General features: G+C 42.6%; 1 protein-coding gene across 1 annotated transcript in view; it reads left to right on the plus strand.

Moving 5' to 3' along the window:
- The window catches only part of LOC136881015 (solute carrier family 22 member 1), a 223,408-nt gene that overhangs the window by 67,120 nt on the left and 131,723 nt on the right, over positions 1-24,565 (plus strand). Inside the window, exon 3 of the mRNA XM_067153595.2 lies at positions 20,694-20,797. Coding sequence (XP_067009696.2) covers positions 20,694-20,797 — 104 coding nt within the window. The remainder of the gene's footprint in view (positions 1-20,693; positions 20,798-24,565) is intronic.

Genomic DNA, 24,565 nt, shown 5'->3' on the forward strand with positions numbered 1-24,565 from the left:
CACGATGTCTTCCGAACAGAACGTAGTCAGGTAGTGTCCCTCTCTCAGTTTATGAAGCTGTCGGTGGCGGCGGTAGAATAACACCCATGGTATCCCCTGCCTATCGTAAGAAGGGACTGGTGGTGGTGGTGATTATTGTTTTAAGAGAAAGTACAACTGGGCAACCATCCTCTATTAACACTAATTAGAGGAAAACATGGAAGGGGTCCGACACTTCGGAAAGTGAAGGTATTGGCCACAGAAAGACAGGGGCCAGGAGAGGCGTGAAAATGAAAGACTCCCTAGGCCTCGGAACCTAATAGTGTCTGAGTCGGAAGAGAACAAAAGTTGACCAAAGGAGGTCAGATAGGATAGATGAAAGTGAGGAGCCTGGCACAATTAAGTGGAAGCAATGCTAGGATTCAGCTACGGCCCCCGTGGTTGCCAAACCACACTTCCAAGTTCAGAGCCCCTGGCGCCTCTTTTAGTCGCCTCTTATGGCAGGCAGTGGGGTACTGTGGGTGTTATGCTAGCGCCTCCACCCACAGGGGGATAAGAGGCGACTAAAAGGGGTCTCAGAGGCTCTCAACTTTGGAACGTGGGTTGATGATCACGAGGCCCATAGCTGAGTCCTGACATTGCTTCCACTTACTTCTGCCAGGCTCCTCACTTTCATCTATCCTATCTGACCTCCTTTGGTCAACTCTTGTTCTTTTCCGACTCCGACACTATTAGGTTCCGAGGCCTAGGGAGTCTTCCATTTTCAAGCCCTTTGTGGCCCTTGTCTTTCTTTGGCCAGAACCTTCACTTTCCGAAGTGTCGGACCCCTTCCATGTTTTCCTCTGGTTAGTGTTAATAGAGGATGGTTGCCCAGTTGTACTTCCTCTTTAAACAATAATCACCACCATCACCGCCAGTACACATAAACCGGCTGTGTTGGAGGAGTTATGTGAGGCAAATTGAGGAGGCTAGGTTTCCTAGGAGAGTCATGGAGGGAGACCAAGACGACGATGGTTAGACTCGGTTTCTAACGATTTAAATATAGAAGGTATAGAACTAAACGAGGCCATAGGACTAGTTACAATGTGGCAGCGTTTAGTCAGTTCACAAAGGCTTGCAGACTGAACGCTCAAAGACATAACAGTCTACAACGAAGATGTGTGTTAGTGTTAATATAGGATGGTTGCCCCGTTGTACTTCCTCTTTAAGCAATAATTACTACCACCTCTACCGTGTGAGCCACTCAGCCCGACTCCTAATTATGATCAAAGTTATTTTTGTTGTTGGTGCTGCTGCTGTTTTAATTTATGGCCGTTAGACCGCGTGCTCAACAGTTGCGTACACTTTATTGACGAGAATTCTGTCTGAAAACCTGTGTCACTCTGATCTGTGGGTATAGCAGCATGTTTGGACTCGGACTGAAACAGAGGTGGAGCGCATTCATTCATTCATTCATTCATTCATTCATTCATTCATTCATTCATTCATTCATTCATTCATTCATTCGGGAGATGGTGGCTCGAATATTACCATCTGTAGCTTTGAGGATAGTTAACTGTACTTTCCAAATGCTGGGGCGGTGCCTTAATTAAGACCACGGCCTCTTCCGCACCTTTCTTAACGCATCGTCTCCCAAAAATCTGTAGGCCTATCTGAACACAGAGGGGAAAAATTGTCTATTGGCCATCATTTAGGAGCAAGAAGAATCAAATGTGTGCTGGAACCTGGTTGAACATTAGGTTCGTATCAATCAGAAGGAAATGATGTTAAGTAGCACGCCTTTCACTTCACCTTTCTCGAGGACCTGTTGGACCGCTCCTTATCCAGCGAGTATCAGTGATAGCCGGGCATCAGTATTGTAACACAGCGGGAGATGTACAGTACAGGCCCTGAGGCTGTGTTCTCATTCCTCCCGCTCCAACTCTCAATGAAGATACAACTACAATTTTATATAGTCACTTCAGAGTTTTGCCTAAACGACGTTCTTGAGGAGTATGCAAGGAGAGATAGAATACGGAGAGGAGATGCAGTTTGTAAACTTCAAGAAGATATTGCCAAAGCAAAGCTGAAATGGTTTGGGCACGTGCTGATAATTCCAAAGAAGACGGTTATGGTGCAGACTCCTGGGTTCATAGATACCAGATAAATAACTGTTATTAACACTTTAGCATAATACTCATAAAAACATCACATGTCCGAAGTATTGTCACATTCGGATCGATTGCACTGTCGCCTTCCACTGTTTTATATATTATCCTAGAAACCTAAAATAATCGATATATCATAATACATACATATTCTCTTAGAAACTCAAAATAATCGACATATCACACGTGGATCCATTGTGACGGGTCTACAGCTAACTTGGTGTTTATGGTCAGGGATGTACCAGGGTATACATTATTGATTAGTATGAGTTGCGTAGGGGAATGTCAAAATTCTCCGTTAATATTAGTTGTATCGAAAAACGATTCCTTACAAAAGTTGTGTAAATATAACGTTCCGCCTTCTCTTTATTGTGCACTTTAACCTCATAAACAAAACTAACGGAGATATTTGTATGTGTCACCAATTACCAAACACTGCATCTCCAGAAATACTTGTTATATCTAAAACTTGTTAACACACAAGTCATAAAAACTAAATTTACCGATAATTTTGACCGCACAGGCTATAATAACAGAGATATTCACGAATTTACAATCTTAGTGCTAAGTCCATCAATGTCGGACAACGGTGGCATGAAAATGTGTTTCGATTGTCGTGGTATCTCCCCGTCGGTGGGAAGTGGTAGAATAACATCCACTGTATCCCCTGCCTATCGTAAGAGGCAACTAAAAGGGGCCCAAGGGGCTGTCATCTTGGGAACGTGAGTTGGCGACCACTTACTCGTGCCAGGCTCTCCACTTTCATCTATCCTATCTGACCTCCCTTGGTCAACACTTGTTTCTTTCCTACCCCGACGGTATTACGTATGTAGGCCTAGGGACTAGGGAGTCTTTCATTTTCACGCCCTTCGTGGCCCTTGTCTTCCTTTGGCCGATACCTTCATTTTTCGAAGTGTCGGACCCCTTCCATTTTTTTCTCTCTGATCAGTGTTAAATAGAGGATGGTTGCCTAGTTGTACTTCCTCTCAAAAATTATCACCATCACCAGCACCATCATTGTCATGGTAACGAGTTAAGTGGCGGTGAAAGCTGTTATTGTCGTAATTATTCTTAGAAGGTAAAAACCACGTTATCATCAGTCCGCACTGATCAGGAGGATAATTAAGATAACCGTCGAAGTGACGAGGCAAATGCGAAAAAAATGTGGGAGGAAAGGTAGTCATGAAGAGAAGTGGAAAAGGATGGCCTGCACTGTCCTAAGCCCATCAGACTGACTGAGTGTTGTTAACTGAGATGTGCTCTCTCTCTCTCTCTCTCTCTCTTCGGCTGCCTCCCCCTGTGGGTGAGGGCGGTAAAATAACACTGACGGTATTAGAACACTCGAAGCCTGGGGAGTCTTTCATTTTCACGCCCTTCGTGGCCCCTGTCTTCCTTTGGCCGATACCTTCATTTTTCGAAGTGTCGGACCCTCCGTATTTTTTCTCTGTGATTAGTATTAATAGAGGATGATTGCCTAGTTGTACTTCCTGTTAAAACAATAATCACCACAACCACCTCTTCGGCTGCCGCTCATCTCCGCAAAATGGCTCTACCGCAGCAATTGTACAAAAACTTCTCGGCAACGACAGATTCAACAGCTAGTATAAACGATCGCATTTGTGGTAGTTTCGAAGTTGACAAACTTCCTGAGGGAGGCTGTGATGGTACAGCCATGAGTTGGAAAGCCCAGAAGTGCACAAGACCATATGATTCGAGAAGTAGAGGAAACTGGAACTCAACTGCGATTCCTCGTCGCACTCTGGATGTTCGTTTTAAATTAAGAGCTGCACGGAGTCGTACTAAATCCGGGACCGAAGGTATTGTCGTCTTCAAACTAGCCGAGTCAATCCCAAAAGAAATAAACAGAGACCAGGAAGAAGAAAGTGAAATCGTTCCACCCCTCTCTGTAAGTTAAGGGGAGTGTGCCCTTTGAAACGGACAAATGACCCTGTGTAGAACCACCTCTCCTGTGGATGGGGGACGTATGCCCTGCTGATCGTAAGACACTCCCCAGGGGCTCTGGCTGAGTCTGGCATTGCTATGACTTAGGCCCACGTGTGTCGCGTTTCTTATTTTTTTTATTCCTATCCGACCTTCTTGTTCAGCTATTCTTCTCCTCCAGTCGCAACAATATTATATTTACGAGACCTAGGCCCTTACTGGCTGTGCTATATCTTTTGCCGATATCGTCACTCTTCGAAAGGTCCGACCTCTTTTGTGAATGGAGTAAAGAGGGACGGTTGCCCAGTGGTGCTATCGTGTATACTATAATCACTACCACCAAGGGTATGAAAGTGCAAAATACACGTCATTAACGCAGGAGTTGGAAACAATAATAAATTCAGATTTCAGTCCCAAAATCCAACCCCCTATGGGTGGGGGCGGTAGAATAACACCTCCCCTGCCTGTCGTAAGAGGTAACTAAAAAGGGCTTCAGGGGCTCTTAACTTGGGAGCGTGAGTTGGCGACCACGGGGACCTTAGCTGAGTCCTGCCATTGCCTCCGTTTACTTGTACCAGGCTCCTCACTTTCATCTACGAGTATCCTGTCCGAATTCCCTTCGTCAACTCTTGTTTTTTCCGACCCCGATAGTATTAGGTTTCGAGACCTAGGAAGTCTTTCATTTTCACGCCCTTCACGACCCTAGTCTTTTTCTGGCCGATACCTTCACTTTTCAAAGTGTCTAATTCCTTCCACTTTTCTCTCTGATTAGTGTTATATAGAGAATGTTTGGCTACTTGTACTTCCTCTTAAAACAAAAATCACCACCACCACCACCACCACCACCACCACTACCTCCTCCCAAGTCCATCATTTTTTATAATTAGCTCTTAGTAGAATAAACAACTAACTACTTCTCTGGCGTTAAAGTAAGGAATCTTGTGTAGCCTATTTCATTAAGTTACTGATTTGCACTTGTGTTCTTTTCCAGACCACAGCGTGACTATTTTCATTGCTGATTTACAAATCTTCGCCCATCCTTTTCCGGCGTGCGGAGGCTGTCAGCCTCATCTCCTACACTCCACAATTCATACTTCCCCCCACACGTTACTGACAGGAACAAACACAAAATAAAACAATGCCCACGTGTGTTTATCATCACTTGACAGTGTACAATTAGGGGTAAAACGGCGACATTATCTGTTCCATCGGCCAAAGAACAGATCCCTGTAAAGAAATGAAGAAAAAAAAACGTGATAGGCAGGAAAACAAGAGACTTGATAAATCTCGCGTGTTTAGTAACATAGGGGTAGAAAAAAACATTAGATGACCATAGAATGACTGACTGTGAAGGCGAAGAGAGAAATGAGTTTCGCACAAATCTTCGATCACATGGTCTGGTTTTAAATCCCGACAAGGTCATCGGACTTTAATCGTTGTTCTTTCACTGGCTTTGTTTGCTCAATTTGACGGTTTTCATCCCTGCTCAGTTCGATGGAATTCGAACGTGTTTAAATACACCAGCCTCATGTCGGTAGATTTACGGACTCCTGGAACTTCTTTTTCCATTCCCATTTGCAGACTCACAGTGGTTAGAGTAATGTACCAAAGCACTGCGCTGCAATCTGCCTTTCCATCACCTTTTTGACTAGTGTGCTGCTGTCGACATCTACTTCGCCACAGAGTACCTCCATCCCATTTTGCTCTGCTTCCCCGTGATCAATTTCCCCTGTATGTGGAGCGTTGCCTACGCTATAATACAAGGCCTTGAAATGCACTCGTGGAAACGGGTTGCTTCCTAGTTCACCATTCAGCCGCTAGGATCGCGGTCTTGCCCCCTTGTATTCGCATGGCCGTATATGTCAATAAGTAAAGTATATCCTAAATACAAAGAACTGAATGTTTTTGCGAGTATTGACAGTACTTTATTTATAGAGCGGTGCTGCATTGGCTTGGATATGTCATTGAAGTTTCAAAACTTTCCTTCTGAGGGGCTTCTTATCAAGTTTCAAAACTTTCTCTCTACTACTTGAGTGGCTCAAAGCAATGTTGTCTAACAGAGGTCTCAGAAATGTTCATGGTAGAAAAAGAGGTGGTTTGTCGCCTTTACACTTTCCACACTTAATTTCACTGTTGAACATGTCTTTCGAAAAAATAAACGTACACCTTTTAGTAATTCTCTTCGGGACAAGTACTGCGTAGCGGAAGTGACAAATTCCGTCGTTCACTGCAGAAGTGCCACAGACGATTTTCGGTATCTGAGGGCTCCTCGATCTTGAAAACGAATAAGACACAATGTTGGACTTTGAGTAGCTGGAGAACAGATATGTTCTAAACAGCCTTTACAGTCTGTTTTTTCTTTTGCCACACGAACCATAATATCATTGTATTCTGCTTGGCGTCTTAGGTAGCTGAAGAAGAGCTCGATGTCATAGCTCGTTAGGTTCCTCATCAATGCATAATGCAAATGTATACTTATGAGGTATTTTACGCAGGCCGCAGTGGACTGGGTAGTCAAGACCTATGCCTGATACATTTCTCTCATGATTCTTTTTTACTTTCTCTGAATGCATTTTAAGTTTCTTAATATATGACAGGAAATCATTAATTAACCAACTGAGGAGTTCATTTTCAGTACTAAATTATGCTTTTTTTTTTTTTTTTGCTAGTGACTTTACATCGCACCGACACAGATAGGTATTATGGCGACGATGGGATAGGAAAGGCCTAGGAGTTGGAAGGAAGCGGCCGTGGCCTTAATTAAGGTACAGCCCCAACATTTGCCTGGTGTCAAAATGGGAAACCACGGAAAACCATCTTCAGGGCTGCCGACAGTGGGATTCGAACCCACTATATTCCGGATGCAAGCTCACAGCCGTGCGCCCCTAACCGTACGACCAACTCGCCCGGTTAAAAGATGCTCGTTTGTTCTCGTTCCTGAATATGTCCCATGTGAGGTGTTGCAGAAGTTATGCGCATTGAACAATTTAATAAAATGCTCCATAAAACAAATGGCTTATTTTAAACTGTATTTTATGCTCTCGGGACAAAACCACCTCCATACTTTACAAACCAGATATTGTTTCAGGGGAAAATACTATATTTTTAGCTCTTGCTACATTCATTTTCGTGAAATTTGTTGGGCAAATTACTTTCCTCGTTGGTTTCCTAATTTAAGATTTCTGAGTTTGAATATGCCTCTCAAATGATCGCTGGTCACGGTAGCATAGTTTAAAAAAAGTCCAGTGTCAAATTTTGGGATCGCCCGATTCTTATGACGTAACTCGGATCAAAACTTGGGAACAGAGGCCTACTTCGATCAGCTTGAATTCGTATCTCATGCGTAATACTTTCTCTGTATAATGTTTCGAACATTGAACACTCACTGGAAACTTGTGAAACGAAATTCCACTACCTTTAATTTCTCGTGAATAAACCATGACTGGAACTGCGAATGCTTAACATCAGACAAATACATAATACATTCACAACCAACTCAGGTAATGAACACGTTTAAAGGCGCGAGCCTGGTAGACAGGGGGCAAGATAGCGATCCTAGCGGCCCGGCATTGAACTTCAGTGTAACCACTTCCATAGCGTTTTACGGGCTCTATTTCCAGGCCTTGTATTATAACGTAGGCAACGATGTGGAGGCGGTACTAAAAGGGGCTCCAGGGGCTCTCAAATTGGGAGATGGGGTGGCAACCACGGGGCCCTTAGCTGCGTCCTGGCATTGCTTCGACTTACTTGTGCCAGGCTCCTCACTATCATCTATCATATCCGATTTCCCTTCGTCAACTCTTGCTCTTTTCTGACCCCAACGCTATTAGATTCCGAAGGCTAAGGAGTCTTTTATTTCCACGCCCTTCGTGTACCTTGTCTTTCTTTGGCCAATACCTTCATTCTTCGGAGTGTCGGTTCCCTTCTATTTTTTTTCTCCGATTAGTGTTATATAGAGGGTGGTTGCCCAGTTTTACTTCCTGTTAAAACAATAATCACCACCGTCACCACTCCCAGTATAGGCCACGACTGCCAACCCACTCAGCTTCCCCACACATCTCCATCACCACTACAAATATCCTGGCTTGTGAGACGGGGTCAGCGTCTAATAGGCCCGCCTTCCTCTTCAGGGGAGGAATTAAAACAATTAAGTAGTACTAGTTCTTAGACTTTGATTGTTTAAATTAGAAATGTCACGCGGCGGATCGGCGTGGGGAGACATTATTCTGAGGTTACTAACACACAACGGACGTGGAGATATTGCTAGGAGGCACAGAAAAAACTCTGTTTCCCTAACCTACACACGGTGTGCTCAAAACTTCCCTTATATGACTTACGTCTAGCGAACTCCGATCAGACACAGAGACTAAAAAGGGTGTTGTATTCGTTCAAACCCTGAATTCTTGCCCCAAGTATAGTCATCGTACAACATTGACAAATACTTTATTTTTGTTTAATTTAAGATGAGGGGCATTCCAATGTGCGAGTCTGGCTGGCATTTCTTCCACCTAATTTTCCACGCTATTTTAAAATTTGTTGTTGTTGTTGATGTTGTTCACAGCAAGTAAATGAGAGTCCCAGGGCGATAACTATGCTCTTTTAATAATCTGTTTCCGAGAAGTGCAGATGAGTTGGAAAACTGCCTGTTTATTGCAGTGGCGATCTGCTTGAGGGGTGGTGTTTTGCCTCTCGTCAGGAAAGAAACCCCTCTCTTCGCTAAATTTTGTTTTGAAAGTTGATGCCGGATTATTAGACGAGGATGGAGAGAGAACGTCACTTCTTAAGAAACGAATTCCTAATTTTAAGTGACAAAAAGTAAAGTCACCTCCGTACAGGCCATGAAGGCCCTTGGAGGAGTGGAAGGTAAAGGCTTCCACCATTGTTAACCTCGACACGGATGGGGTAGAATGGTTAGCTCTACGCCCGGCCGCCTTTGTCCCCAGGAATTAACCTGGTACTCATTTTTGGTGTAGGCTGAGTGAAACTCATGGCCATATGCACCTCCGGAAATGGAAATCTCGTTTCTTAAATTTTACGACTTCCTGACGGGGATTCGAACCCACGTCCTTCCGGGCGAACCGAGCACGCCTTTACCACCTCGGCCAGGCAGCCCCTAATTTTAAGTGACAATTGGTTTAAACTTGTAAAAGGCCGAAAGATTGGTTGTTTTCCTGTATAAAACAGGTCAAAGTGAGCCAAGGGCCTCGACGTTTGAATTGTGTTTGGCTTCTTAGTCTTTATGACTCGTTTTAAGAGTAGAATGTCAGGGTCGGTCGAGTGGCTAAGGAGGATTCTAGATTGATCTGAGGTCTAATACCGTACTTACGCGAATAATCCCCGCATATGATTTTTTTTTAAATAAGGCACGTAATTGGGGTGCGGGTTTTATTTGCGTCAAGGTTGTCAACATGCTCCTGGGTTCACGTAGTTTTCGATGTTGGGTGTACAGTTATGCTTTATGTAACCTCAGATGGAAGAAAACTGCCCCCATATGTCATATTTAAGCGGGAAAGAATTCAGACTTTTAATTCAAAACTTCCTTTACATTTTTAAAATGTAGTATTTTACAGAGTAATTTAAATTCGAATTTTCTCGGTGTCACGATAGAACGCGTCTTCCGGAACGTGCAGGGGTAGCTTTCCGCACTTTCACTCGCTTCGGTATGTCTACAGTATGTTTTATAATTGCTAGGTTTGAGTGAAATTCGTTTGTATTCGGCGTTTTAAGGAACGCCACAACATAATGTAGCAGGCAGTATGCGGAGAAGAGGAATCCGCGAACACTGGTGATGCGTGGCTCATAATTATAATCGATTCGTACGTACCGAACAGTATTTTTCAATACCGATGAAATTGCATTTTCTTAATGCCGTGATCAACGGATTTATTGTTTTAAAAGGAGATAGGCTCACTGTACTGTGTTGCAATGCAGACGGAAGCGAAAGACTTCCTCCCCTCGTCATAGGAAATCTCAATAAGCCACGATGTTTCCGTGCAGACACAAAGCATCGAAAAACTGTAAACATTACAGTAATCCAAAAAAATTAGGCACTTGCACAAGAGAATCAGCATAATTTTCCCTCGTCTTTCAATATATATATATTTCGTTGCATGAGGTTATGTTTGCCAGTGATTTATCCAAGTGCTTTATTTGAATAATGTAACTTCACCTTGTTGGATACATTTCGGAAATAGCCCTAGTCTTTTTCCATAGCATTTCAAATGTTTAAACTGTGAATCAAGGTGATTACATGCATTAATGGGTCTTAGAATACCTTGAGACGCGGTAAGGTTTGGCATTTCTGAATTGTAAGCGAAATGCCATGGCGGGAAATCGTACAAGGATAGATAACAGTCCTGTTTTGCAATGCAGACGGAAGCGAGAGATTTCCTACCCCCTCCCTTCGTCATAGGAATGTTAGATATGCCACGATGTTTTAAGGGCATCGAGTACTTTCCGTGCAAGTACAAGGCACAGGGGGGCCAGCATAAATCTCTCCTCGTCTTTGAATCTTTTCTTTTTCTTTCGTTGCATGAGGTTATGTTTGCTAGCGAGTTATCCAATTGCATTATTTGAATACTGTAGATGCGCCTTGTTGGATACATTTCGGAAATAGTTTTTTTTCACGGCATTTGAAAGATTTAAACGGTGAATCAATATTAGTTGCTTGCAGTAACGGGTCTTAGAATATTTTGTGACGTGGCAATTACAAGTTGGCGGTTAATTCGCAATCATGCAATTCGCTATTTTGCTTTACGTCGCACCGACACAGATACGTCTTATGGCGACGATGGGATAGGAAAGGCCTAGGAATTGGAAGGAAGCGGCCATGGCCTTAATTAAGGTACAGCCCCGGCATTTTCCTGGTGTGAAAATGGGAAACCACGGAAAACCATCTTCAGGGCTGGCGACAGTGGGGCTCGACCCACTATCTCCCGATTACTGGATACTGGCCGCACTTAAGCGACTGCAGCTATCGAGCTCGGTCATGCAATTCGAAGTCACATTTTTGCATCCCTACGACTTTGAATTAAGGAGGTTTTATTGTATCGCAAAACTAACAAACGAGTTCACAGGTGTGTCTGTTTCAAGTGTTTACATTGCACGAAAAGAATTATCGATCACTGGTCGTATTACTTCTCCGAGTAGAAAGAGACCGCGTGTTTTAGACGTTGAGGCCTTCCCCGCGTCCAGGTACGACACAGCCAGAAAATCCCGACAGTCAGGGTATCTCATTAAATAAGAAAAATATTTATTTTTTCTTGTAGGTTAGGCTTTACGTGAATTCAGAGAAAAACATAGGGACCGCACGCGATAATCACCGATGAACGTCTCCATCCTATCGCATAGAAGTATAAATTCATCACCGACCGCATAATTCTAACGCAAATCGCATGATCAACACCTTACAAACTAAGTCAATCTACTTACAACTACTACAAATTACCACTCACTGTATTATAAAATAATGAGAAAACATATTTATTAAACTAAGAAAGAATTGAGAACTTATGTCATTATAATCTTCCACAATCGTTGCTCAAACTCAATAATAATTCGTTAAATTCAACATTTAAGTCAGCGCTGGCTTATTAACAAAATAATGTGATATTATGAATTCAATATTTCTGAAATGAACTCAAGTTTCCTTATCTATAATCATCTTTGAAAAATTAAACCAGTCATTCACATGCATCACTGTATCACAATTATATCGTAATAAAAAAATTGAATTCCTTCTTATAATTTATAAGGTTTGAAATCATGAAATGTGAATTCGTTAATGTATTATATCATTGGTGAAGAACTGTATTATGATGACTGACGTGCTAAGGTTTCCATCCCTATTGCCTCTTAAATCACGGCTCCTAATCTACTATCTTCTCATTTAAAATTATAACATGAATTATAAATTAACACTCAAGATATAAAATAATCTGTTTCACTATTCTATCTAAATAATTCTTAATTTACTGCTATATCTCGGTACTATGTATATACGTCGCCTCTACTATATACATTGTCTTAACATACCTCACACTTCACATATGTTACGAGAATACGTCACAAGATTCATATATTTTAATATTAACAGCTGTATTTGACACTATACCACCTCTCAAATCTCAACTATATATGCATATTCACCATTCATACCTTATTTCATGTCACTCCCGCGGTGTGTTTCTTTCCTTGTGCTTGCATCGTCTAACTGATCCAATATTATTCATATTTAGCATCTACCCTCCATATATATGTCTCATAATTACCATAACGCACATTATCATACTTAAATCAATTCATATATCTTCTTATTACCTTATAAAAGTTTCAATTAATTCCATTTCATCTTTCTCAATACCATTTCTAATCATTCATAACCTCTTTCATAATAATTGCAATTACTAAGACATAACATTCTTCTGTACGTAAATACTCCTTTACATTGATCAATTCTCTTCCAAAATTACGATGCTTAACCTTAAATATTACTTATGGTAAACACTTAGCTCGTCTTTCATCATATCAGCCGTCAGTTGCTCTCCTCCTGCTCGTCACATCGCTTGTTCATTGGCCATGGTTCGAAGTTCGGCTGGACTCCTCCTCTCATCTTAGGTAGGTTCAGCTGTTCGGATGTTATCTCCCTCCAGGTTGGTCCATCTGGATGCTCAGCAAGTCATCTTCTTCTCGGAATAACTGCCGATAAAATCAAATAATATCGAGAAGTAAAAGTTCATTTTAAATTCTTCCTAGAGTAATATTTCTTTTAAACTATTCTCCTAGTCTTCTCTTGTGTTCTAATTAACCAATTTTCTAAGTCTGCGTAAGATCTTTCGTCTTGTCTTACGAAAATCTTCAATTTTAAATTATTTATTTTCTAAAATATTATTCCTTCCTCGACTTTCCTTCTGATGGAGTAATTCTCTCCTATCCTTTTCTTTTCTTATGGCTTCCAATTTATGATTTCAGAAGTATCGCCTCGGGTCTATCAGTGTACGTATTTAAATAAATTCTCGTATATCTCGCTGAATTTATATCCTTCACAGTGTTTCTGCAGGTTCTTTTGCCGTCTTCTTTAAAATTATAATAGCTTTTCTTCAAAATTTCTGCCGTAAATTTTACAATTTCCTCTCTTCTACGCAGCAACAGCAATTTGCTTCTTGTCTTCTCGAGTTCAGTTTTTCAAGTAAGTTTTTCAATAATCTCTTCTATTTTACTTGTTTTTTTGAAACAATTCCCCTGACATTGCTCTGTTCTGCACCGCCTTTGAAATGTACTCGTTCCAAGTTAATCATAGCCTCCTATTGTATCCAAATGTTAAGACTTTCTTGTATATTCTCTTGGGCCTGAGTGGTCTATACCTTTCCCAGGCGCCATTTTGGAACACGTCCGAAAATGCAACGGGCACAACGTGGAGAGGATTCTAGTGATACAAGAGACAAAGAATCTTCCGATCTGCAGCGAATGAAGCCTATTGCAAGTTCAGATTAATGAAATATCTGTCACGTAAGGAGGCCTACTTGCTAATTTTCGTGGCAAATATATATTTATAGCAGTGATAATGCGTTTTATCATCTCAAATATGTTCAAGCAAAGTAGCTATATCTGTCATAATCATATTTGCGTTAATACCACGTGGAACTCGAGGAGTGATATGAAATGTTTGTTTATACCTACGTTACTCTTTCGATGGAAGGAATTTTAGTTCATTTCATTTTTTTTCAAAATGGACCTTCCTAAAATTAGGGTGCGGGGATTATTCGGCGGCGGGATTATTCGCGTAAATACAGTAGTCGGAATACGACGTTCGTGTCATATCCTTTTTTAATTTTTTTTTTTTTTAGATATCAGAAATAGGGCTCTCAGAATTTTGTTTTGAAAAACTTGTAATTTAGAAAGTGGAGTTACGCCTCACAAACATTAAGCAGGGTAGTAGGCCTGACTACTCCACCCTTCCCTGTTTACCGTTCTCTTCCGACCTCTACCGTCTTCATAATCCTAATCTTTATTTTGACGATACTTCTTCAGACACCCACTGTTCTAGGGACATGGAGTATCCCCCTCTGTGCGGCGGCAAAAGGTCACGAAGGACTCCCAGCTGTCCTAAGGCGAATACTGGCGGAGTCGGAAGAGAACAAGAACAGTACTGGCTTCTCCCTAAGACAGCCGCAGTTCGAACTCCAGCCAGTGTATGTGGGAGTTTTGAAATTAAAAGTTGTGTCCCTGTGGCTCGAATTCTACGTAAAACTGGAGGTCCCGTGACCATGATCACAACCGCCTATAGGGACACCATGACCTTGACGTTGATGTGGGGCGGGTGTGCTTGTACGCCCTGTGAGTGGGGGCGGTGTCCCCTGTCTGTCGTAAGAGGCAACTAATAGGGGCCCACTTGGGAGCGTGGGTTGGCGACTACGGGGACCTTAGCTGAGTCCTAGCATTGCTTCCACTTGTGCCAGGCTCCTCACTTTCATTTATCCTATCTGACCTCTCTTGGTCAACTGTTGTTCTTTTCTGACGCCGACGGTATTAGTTATCAAGGCTTAGGGAGTTTTTCATTCTGACGCCTTTCGTGGCCCATGTGGTTTTTTTTACCCGACGCCTTCATTTTCCGAAGTGTCAGATCCCTTCCAGTTTTTCTCTCTGCCTAGTTGTACTTCCTCTTGAAACAATACTCACCACCAGCCTACTTTCTCAAGTTAAGATCCCCCTGTGGGTGGGGGTGGTAGAATAACACCCACGGTATCCCCTGCCTGTCGTAAGAGGCGACTGAAAGTTGCCCCAGGGGCTCTGAACTTTGGAGCATGGATTGGCGACCACGGGGACCTTAGCTGAGTCCTAGCATTGCTTCCACTTACTTGTGCCAGGCTCTTCACTTTCATTTATCCTAACCAACCTCCCTTGGTCAACTCTTGTTTTTTTCCGACCCCGTCGCTATTAGGTTTCCGAGGGATAGGGAGTCTTTCATTTTCACGCCCTTCATGGCCCTTGTCTTTCTTTGGCCGATACCTTCATTTTTCGAAGTGTCGGATCCCTTCCATTTCTTCTCTCCGATTACTGTTGTATAGAGGATGGTTGCCTAATTGTACTTCCTGTTGAAACAATAATCACCACCAGCCTACTCTCTCAAGTTAAGAACCCCTTTCAGGCCCCTCTCTCAACATGCAGGGATACCGTGCATTTTCCTGCCATCTCTTGGTCAACTCTTGTCTTCTTTAGACTCCTGGCCTGCCCTGGAGAATCCTTGGTGCCTCTTTTGTTTCCAAATGGTGTGTATCTCAGGTCGTCTTGCCTTGGAGAAATGTAGAGTGGTGACCATGGGGCCTTTAGCTCTATTAAGTCATCATGTATATTACTTCGTTGGCAATACGTACAGTATGTCTTCTAGTATTGTTACTGTCATTGGCTTTGTGACTGAACTGGTTTATTTGGCACCTCACAGACAGGTCTTATAGCGACGATAGGATAGGACAAGAAGCGACCGTGGTCTGATGTGAAAATGGGAAAAGCACGGAAAACCATTTTCAGGGCTGTCGACAGTAGGTTTCGGGAACGCAAGCTCGTAGCTACCTGACCCAATCTGCGTAGCCAACTCGCTCGGTGTGTCCCTGTTATGGACAGTATGAAAATGTTGCTCATAGAGGCTTTTCAGATTGATATGTACTGGCAACTTCTGGTTAGGCGAGGAAACCAACGGGAAAATACATCACTCCTCTTTTCCCTAGTATGCCTATTCATTGATGCCTAGGGCAGCTGATAGCGGATAGTGAGTAGGCCTACTCAATATATATAGCCTACATTATAAAATGAGCCGCATTATCGACCCCAAATCAAAATTCAGTTTATTGTTGCATTTTATTCCTTGAATCCAGTTGGACGTGAATATGTGCAAGTAACACTCGAACACACAACCTAATCCTCACCTACTGACACAGCAGGGACGTTTGCCATGCCTCTCGGCGGGAACCTGGCTTTTTGCATCAGTAGGGACCCACACTAGAATTACGTGATACGAGAAATAGAAGAGGAAAGCAGTACGGGTTGTTCTGGGTGATTTCCGACAAAAGAGTAGTGTTGTTAACATGCTGTCAGTGAAGAGGAATGACGTTAGTAGACGAATAAGCTTGAGCGGAGTAGGAAAGATAAAGTTGCAATGTTATAGGACGAAGGAAAGTAATAAATTATCAAGGGAAATGTTCAATAAATTTCCAAGTTCTTTTAAAACATTTAAGAAAGACAATTGATACGTAATGTGCCACCTTGGCGACAGACAGATCATTGATGATTGACGTAACGCCCAACTGAAAGCAACCCAGTATGTTTTTCTTTTTGTTTAAATACCAGTTTTACTAGTTATTGTGCGAACCCGAGACCTCTTGGACCAAAGGACAGCATGCTAAACCATGAGCCGGACAATTCACATTGGGAATGTAGAATAAGGTTAAAACGTAACTTGACATTCTTTTTCACCATCCTTTGGGCTATAATACTCGTTCGTTTTTTATCCCTTTGAGGTCTGTGTGTGTGCCTGCAAATGCTTACAAAGTCATGTCTCGTACTTCCGGTACCGTATACTTCTCATTCTTTTCTTTTAATACGACGATTTTTGATTCTTTGATAACTACGATCAATTGTTCTCAAGACATGTAATCACGTCACAATGAATAAGTAGTTTGGCATATAGTCGCCTTTCTGGAAGGGTTTCAATTTAAAGCACACATATTTCTCCTTTAATATGAGGCAATATTTACGTTATAGAATTCAATTTTTTTGCACGAATGACGTAATTTAGTAAGAGTGATACGTCAAGTACCTACACGAGTTCTGTAACTTGCATCAAAAAAGATCCCCCTGTGGGTGGGGGCGGTAGAATAACACCCACGGTAACCCCTGCCTGTCGTAAGAGGCGACTAAAAGGAGCCCCAAGGGCTCTGAACTTTGGAGCGTGGGTTAGCGACCACGGGGCCCTCAGCTGAGTCCTGGCATTGCTTCCACTTACTTGTGCCAGGCTCCTCACTTTCATCTATCCTATCCGACCTCTCTTGGTCAACTCTTGTTCTTTTCCAACCCCGACGCTATTAGGTTTGCGAGGGCTAGGGAGTCTTTCATTTTCACGCCCTTCGTGGCCCTTGTCTTCCTTTGGCCGATATCTTCATTTTTCGAAGTGTCGGACCCCTTCCATATTTTCCCTCTGATTAGTGTTATATAGAGGATGGTTGCCTAGTTGTACTTCCTCTTAAAACAATAATCACCACCACCATCATCAAAAAAGACGTTCCACTCCGGATGAGAGCTTAAATGTATATCCATTATATCCTCGCCTGTAATAAAAGGTGACTAAATGGGGACCTCAGCAGCTCACAACTTGGGAGTATTCGTTGGTAGCCATGGGACACTAGCTGAGTCAGGCATTAGTTCCACATACTTGTTTGTGCCACACTCTTCACTTTCATCTATTCTATCCGACGTCCTTTGGTCAACTCTTGTTCTTTTCCGTCCTCTCACCCTGTGGATGGGGGCGGTAAAATTACACGCATGGTATCCCCTGTCTGTCGTAAGAGGCGACTAAAAGGGGTCCCAGGGGCTTTGAACTTTGGAGCATGGGTTGGCGACCACGGGTCCCTTAGCTGAGTCCTGGCATTGCTTCCACTTACTTGAGTTAGGCTCGTCACTTTCATCTATCCTATCCGATCTTCCTTGGTCAATTCTTGTTCTTTTCCGACCACGACGCTAATAGGTTTGCGAGACCTTTTCACTCCGCTTCGTGGCCCTTGTCTTCCTTTGATCGATACCTTCATTTTTCGAAGTGTTGGACCCCTTCCATTTTTTCTCTCTGATTAGTGTTATATAGAGGATGGTTGCCTAGTTGTACTTCCTCTTAAAACAACAATCACCGGGCGAGTTGGCCGTGCGCGTAGAGGCGCGCGGCTGTGAGCTTGCATCCGGGAGATAGTAGGTTCGAATCCCACTATCGGCAGCCCTGAAAATGGTTTTCCGTGGTTTCCCATTTTCACACCAGGCAAATGCTGGGGCTGTACCTTAATCAAGGCCACGGCCGCTTCCTTCCAACTCCTAGGCCTTTCCTATCCCATCGTCGCCATAAGACCTATCTGTGTCGGTGCGACGTAAAGCCCCTAGCAAAAAAAAAAAAAAAAAAAAGAAAACCAACAATCACCACCACCACCTTAGTGTTAATAGACGATGGTTGGCCAGTCCAACTCCTTCGCCGAATAGTCAGCGTTGAGGCCTTCTTTTCAGAGGGTCCCGTGTTCGATTACCGACCGCGTCGGGGCTTATTATTGCGTCTGATTCATTCTTCTGACGCGGGGACAGGGTGTTTGTATTTGTCCCAACACTCTCCTCTTCATTCACACACAGCACACCACACTACCAACCACCACGGGAACACACAATTGTGACTACATCCCTCCATATAGAGTTGGCGTCAGGAAGGGCATCCAGCCGTAAACAGGGCCAAATCTACATGCGCTACACATTTCGTTCCCGCGACCCCACAGGTGCCGGAAAAGCGGTGGAACAATCACGACCATCACTTCTTTCTTTCTTTCTTGTCTACCGCTTTTCCCACACCTGTGGGGTCGCGTTTGTGAACTGTGTTGCACGTGTGGATTTGGCCCTGTTTTACGGCCGAATTCCCTTCATAACGCCAACCCTATATGGAGGAATGTAATCACTATTGCGTGTTTCTGTGTTGGTTGGTAGTATAGCGTGTTGTGCGAATATGAAGAGGAAAGTGTTGGGACAAACACCCAATCCCCGGGCCAGAATCATTAATCAGAGGCGATTAAAATCCCCGACCTGACTGGGAATCGAACCCGGGACCCTCTGAACCGAAGGCCTCAACGCTGACCATTCAGCACTACCACCACTTCTAGAAACCACAATAACACAGACTGTTGAGGGAAACACATCAGGACATGGATGACGACCATAACACAAGGAAAGCGGTGGTACATCTACATCGCTTTGAGGTTATTTTGGAGAGACACGTATTGTACCGGAAAATCTGCCATACTTGTGGTTAGCCTTGGTATTGTAGATCAGCTATCAGAGAAATAAGAAGAAAACGCAATCACTGGCTTGTCATGTTCCGTGCTTCGTGTAACCTTGTAGCTAGGCCCGAACTCAGTTCCCTCCACTTATGAGGCAACTTCCCTCACTCTGTAACACGACAAACCTATTTTTCTTTGTTCACAGATTGTCCACTTAGTAAATGATTTATATTGCGAGTCTGTATAACACTACCTATCCTCCAAAAACTGTAGGAGATATATTCGAATTAGGATTATGCGTAGTAGCGTTGTGGTGATGCTTCAACTCATGTGAAGGATAATAATAAGCAAAATAATGAAGTTACGTCTTACATTTTTCAAATCACAACACAACTGACATGCTTGAAAGCACTACGCTACTTACCTACATCCCCCTGAACGAAGAAGCGGTATCCTCCGCCTACACTACAAGGTGAGTAAAAGGGTAACTCTCAGGGGCTCTCAGCTTGGGAGTGTGGGTTGGTGTCCACGGGGCCCTGAGATGAGTTCTGATATTGCTTACACTTATTCGTGTCAGGTTCCTCACATTCATCTATCCTATCCGATCTTCCTTGGTCACCGGGCGAGTTGGCCATGCGGATAAAGGCGTGCAGCTGTGAGGTTGCATCCGGGAGATAGTAGGTTCGAATCGCACTGTCGGCAGCCCTGAAGATGGTTTCCCGCGTTTTCCCATTTTTACACCAGGCAAATACTAGGGCTGACCCTAAATTAAGGCCAGGTAGCAGCAGCAGCTTCCTTCCCATTCCTGGGCCTTCCCTATCTCATTTGTGACAGTGTTACAACTAGAGTACAGTACCTACCGCATGACAGATCAGATAAATGTTTGTTCTCTCTGCTGCGCCCGTCGTTAAGCGAAACAGAAAAACGAAAGCATTTTGTTTTCTTATGGCGGAAGATTCCGATGTACCTCAGTTAGAAATGATTTATCGTAAGGAAGAATGTGGATGCCGGAACACTGTGTCGGTGCGACGCAAAAAAAAAAAAAAAAAAAAAAAAAAAAAAAAAAAAAAAAAAAAAAAATCATTTGTCAACTCTTGTTCTTTACTGACCCCGGCGGTAATAGAGCATTCGTGGCCGTTGTCTTCCTTTGGCTGATACCTTCATTTTCGGAGTGTCGGACCCCTTTCATTTTTCTCTCTGATTAGTGTTAATAGAGGATGGCTGCGTAGTTGTACTTCCTCTTCGTCTTGTGGGGTTGAGGGTGGGGGGGGGGGTGGGGTGACAAAAAAAGGCTGGCTACGGCTGAGGAGGAGGGAGATGGGAGGTGAAGGGAGCTCACATAGAAAAGATGAAGTGGAGATGAAGAGCGTGGAGTGGAAGCTTTTACCAGTCTCAGCTAGGGCCAATGTGGTCAAGCTCCCGATGTGAGATTTTCGGGGGGGGGGGGGGGGGGGACGTTCCTCGTATTTGTCTAATGGTGACTTCTAGTCGTTATTCTCAGAGACCTGTTAGCGATATTAAATGTCATAAGCAAAAGAACTATAATTTTTATGAGAATGTTCAGAGCTTTTCTTCACTGTCTTGTATGGGTTGTAATGTTGTGATGTTGTTCCAGATGAACTGGGTGTGTGGCGCCAAGTGGAAGCCCTATGTCGTCCACTGTGTGTTCTGGCTAGCGGCCGCTGCAGGCATACTTCTCTGGAGCACCGCCAGCTTACGGTACGTTCCGGCATCCACATTCTTCCTTACGATAAATCATTTCTAATTGAGGTACATCGGAATCTTCCGGCATAAGAAAACAAAATGCTTTCGTTTTTCTGTTTCACTTAACGACGGGCGCAACAGAGAGAACAAACATTTATCTGATATGTCATGCGGTAGGTACTGTACTCTAGTTGTAACACTGTCACTGACTTTCCAGGAAGATGATCGCGGTTTGAGTCCCGGCCAATGCATGAGAGCTCTGTGAAATGAAGCCTCATCTCCCCTGTCGGAAACATATGCTGTATCCGCTGCCTGTCGTAAGAGTCGATATAATTTTTGTTACGACTTTGGAGGAATAAGGGATGAAATAAGCCAGCTTTTGCTGACACTAATAAGCTGTAGCATTGACAAGACTCGATATTTCTACTCAAGTATCCGATGTTCAAAGTAGTTTAACTAATTATTTTATGTATAGATTTTGGCAGCAAACACCGCTTGCTTGTGTCGTAATGTAGGCAAAGATCAACATGTATGATACTCTCTATCTCCTGCGTGTTATGAGTCGACCGAAAGAGGTAGGGACCCCGAACTTAAGAGCATGGTTTGGCGACCACGGATATTCAAGCTGAGTCTATTAGTACCTCCACCTACTTTTGCCAATTTCTTCATTTTCAGCTTTTCTATCCAACCTCAGTTGGTCAACTCTCGCTGTCCTCCGACCTCGACGGTATTAGGTTTGCGAAGCCTAGGGAGTCCCATCATAGCCCTTGCTTCTCTTCTGCCGACACCGCATTCTTCGAACGTTCTTCCCTTTTTCTCTTTCGATGACGTTTAAGAGGAGATGGTTACCTAGCTGCACTTCCCTTAAAAAATAATCGTGGGGCTCAGAAGTTCAAGTTCGAGGGTTCGATGCCGGCCCAGTCCAATGGTATTTCAAGGTGCTCAAATACGTCAGACTTATGTCAGTAGGAACTCCTGCGTGACAAAATACTGGCATATTGGCGACTCCGAAAACAGAAAAAAGTCATTAGTAGCACGTAAAAGACAATAACATTTTAGAAAAAGAAACAATAACTATCATGACCACACCGGATAAAATCGGTGACATGTTTGATTGCGCCAACTGACACGTAAAGAACTCCTGTAGGACAAAATTCCAACATCCTCATGTCTGTTATGACCGATAGAAAGGATGTGAAAGTTTTATTATTATTATTATTATTATTATTATTATTATTATTATTATTTATATCATCATTCTCATCATCATCATTTTCCCATTTCCAGCTGACACCGGGTGGGAGCAAATATGATTCCTCTCCACTTTGTTCTGTCGTTCCACCATTCATCTTCCGACACGATGTTCGTTTTCTAATGCCACTCTCCACTTCCTCGTCCTCTCTTTCCTGTCATCCAGTGCTCGTCTTGGTAGTCTTCATCTGTTTGACATGTCCAAACCATTTCAATCTGTTTTGCTCTAGTTTGTCCTTTAATTTCTGTACTCCAAGTACTTTCCTTATATCTTCGTTTCTTACTCTGGCTCTCCTCGTTTTTTGTACTGTGATAGTACATATAAGTCTGAGATAGCTTTCACCAACATATAATGCTAGGCCGCCACAAGTGCTACAATACTTAATGCGCAAGCACTCTTCACAATCGGCCACTTTCCACGAACATAACAAGCCTAGGCTCCACGAACGTTTGAAGTCCAGTCCATTGAAGCCGTGTCACTCCAGTACCGTGTATCAGCACCACTTCCTTCCCGTACAGTGCGTCAGTTGTAGTTGTAGTTGTCTTCCTTCTCGTTCCTTTACAATCACCTCTACAATCACCCTTCCAATCTCACAATGTTTCTCATAATCTCATGGTTGCCGCCGTATGGTCAACCTTTATAGACATCAACACCCCCCTCCTCTCAGATGATACGTCTGGATTGGTGCTTGCCAGCCAATCATGAGTAAACCTCTTCTTTCTCCCAAGTTATAAACAAACACTCGGGAGTTTTACATGAATCATCAAATTTCCCTGGTACAACAACAAGCTCATCTCATCAGGCTGGGATATATACATGACAAATGGAATTTCATGACACAAGTACATCAACAAACACTGGGGTAGCCAGATGACTCATTCAAATTACCAGAGTTATTAAAGCAAGGTTTTCCCACTCGTGCAAAACAAATTACTCATACCTACATATGTGGATATCTTCCAGCTTACCAATATAAATGGCAAAATGTATAAATGAAATACTAATAATAATAATAATAATAATAATAATAATAATAATAATAATAATAATAATAAATCGAATACTGACAATAATATCTCTAACTTCTACATATAATTCGGGGGTGTGATATATGTACTATCACAGTACCATACTTCTCAGGAATTTAATTTCAGCTGCTTGTACTCTGTTCTCATTCCTCTGAGTCATTGTCTACGTTTCTGCTGCATATGTCATTATAGGAACATAATACGCTCTGTACAGAACTTCTTTAGCGTTCGTTGGTACAAATCTTTGTTCCATACCAATCCTCTCACCTGTTGATAGAAAGCACTCCTCAGTTGTATTCTTCTGTTAATTTCCAAATCTATTCTTCCATCTTCAGACAGTACACTTCCCAAATATTTGAAATGTTTTACTACTTCCAGTTCCTTATCTCCCACTTTGATAATTCCTTTTCCTTCTTTCTCGCCTCTACTCATCACTACTGTTTTACTCTTCTCCACATTTATCTTCAAATCCCCATTTTTCAATATTTTTATATATTGCGCCTAACTGTTCTTGTACCTACACTTCATCCTCACTCCAAATCACCACATCATCTGCAAACAATATCACCATCTTCTTCCTACTGTAATATTTCATTTTTGCCTTCATGATGTCATCCATAACCATTAAAAACAGTAAGGGTGACAACACACTTCCTTGTTTTAGTCCATTCTGATGCTCCGACTGTAGTCTTCACACTACTGTAGCAATCTTTGTACATTGCACTTATCATGTTTCTCAATTCCTTGTCAATCCCTCTATTTATTAGGCATTCCCAAACTTTTGTTCTAGGGACGCTATCATAAGCCCTTTCCAAATCAATAAAGGTCATTATCATATCCTTCTCATATTCTAAACTGTTTTCCATGTTTTATCTCAGGATGAAAATGGATTCCACTGTTGACCTACCTCGTCTAAATCCAAATTTGTTTTCTTCTATTTGGCTTTCTACCATTACTCTAATTCTTTTTCTAGTATTCTTTCCATTACTTTGGCAGTATCTGAGATGATTGTGATTCCTCGGTAGTTACCACATATCTTCCTATCTCCTTTCTTGAATATTGGTAATATTATTCCCTTTTTCCAGTCTTCAGGCACTTTCTTCTCTCTCTACACACAACTGAGAAGTCTGTATGAGCATTGCAATCCCACTGGTCCTGCTGCTTTGATCATTTATTGACACTTCACCTATTCCCAAAGCTTTTACCGTCTTCATTTTACTAACTGTCCATTCCACTACAGCCATAGTATTGTCTGATTCTTCTTTTATTTTTCCTCCTCAATTTTGTTTGCTTGTGTAATTTCTCCACTTATCTTTAGTAGCTCCTTGAAATATTCTTTCCATCTGTCCGTTATCTCTTCTGGTTTAGTCAATATTTCTCCTTCTTTGTTTTTTACGAATCCAGTGTTCACCTTCTCATTCCTTCCGTTTCTTTACAACTACAAATAATAACTTTTTCCCACAATTAAATATTCCCTGATTTCCTGGGTGAATTCTTTCCAGC

This window comes from Anabrus simplex, chromosome 9 (genome assembly GCF_040414725.1).
Source record: "Anabrus simplex isolate iqAnaSimp1 chromosome 9, ASM4041472v1, whole genome shotgun sequence".
NCBI classification, from domain to species: Eukaryota; Metazoa; Arthropoda; class Insecta; order Orthoptera; family Tettigoniidae; genus Anabrus; species Anabrus simplex.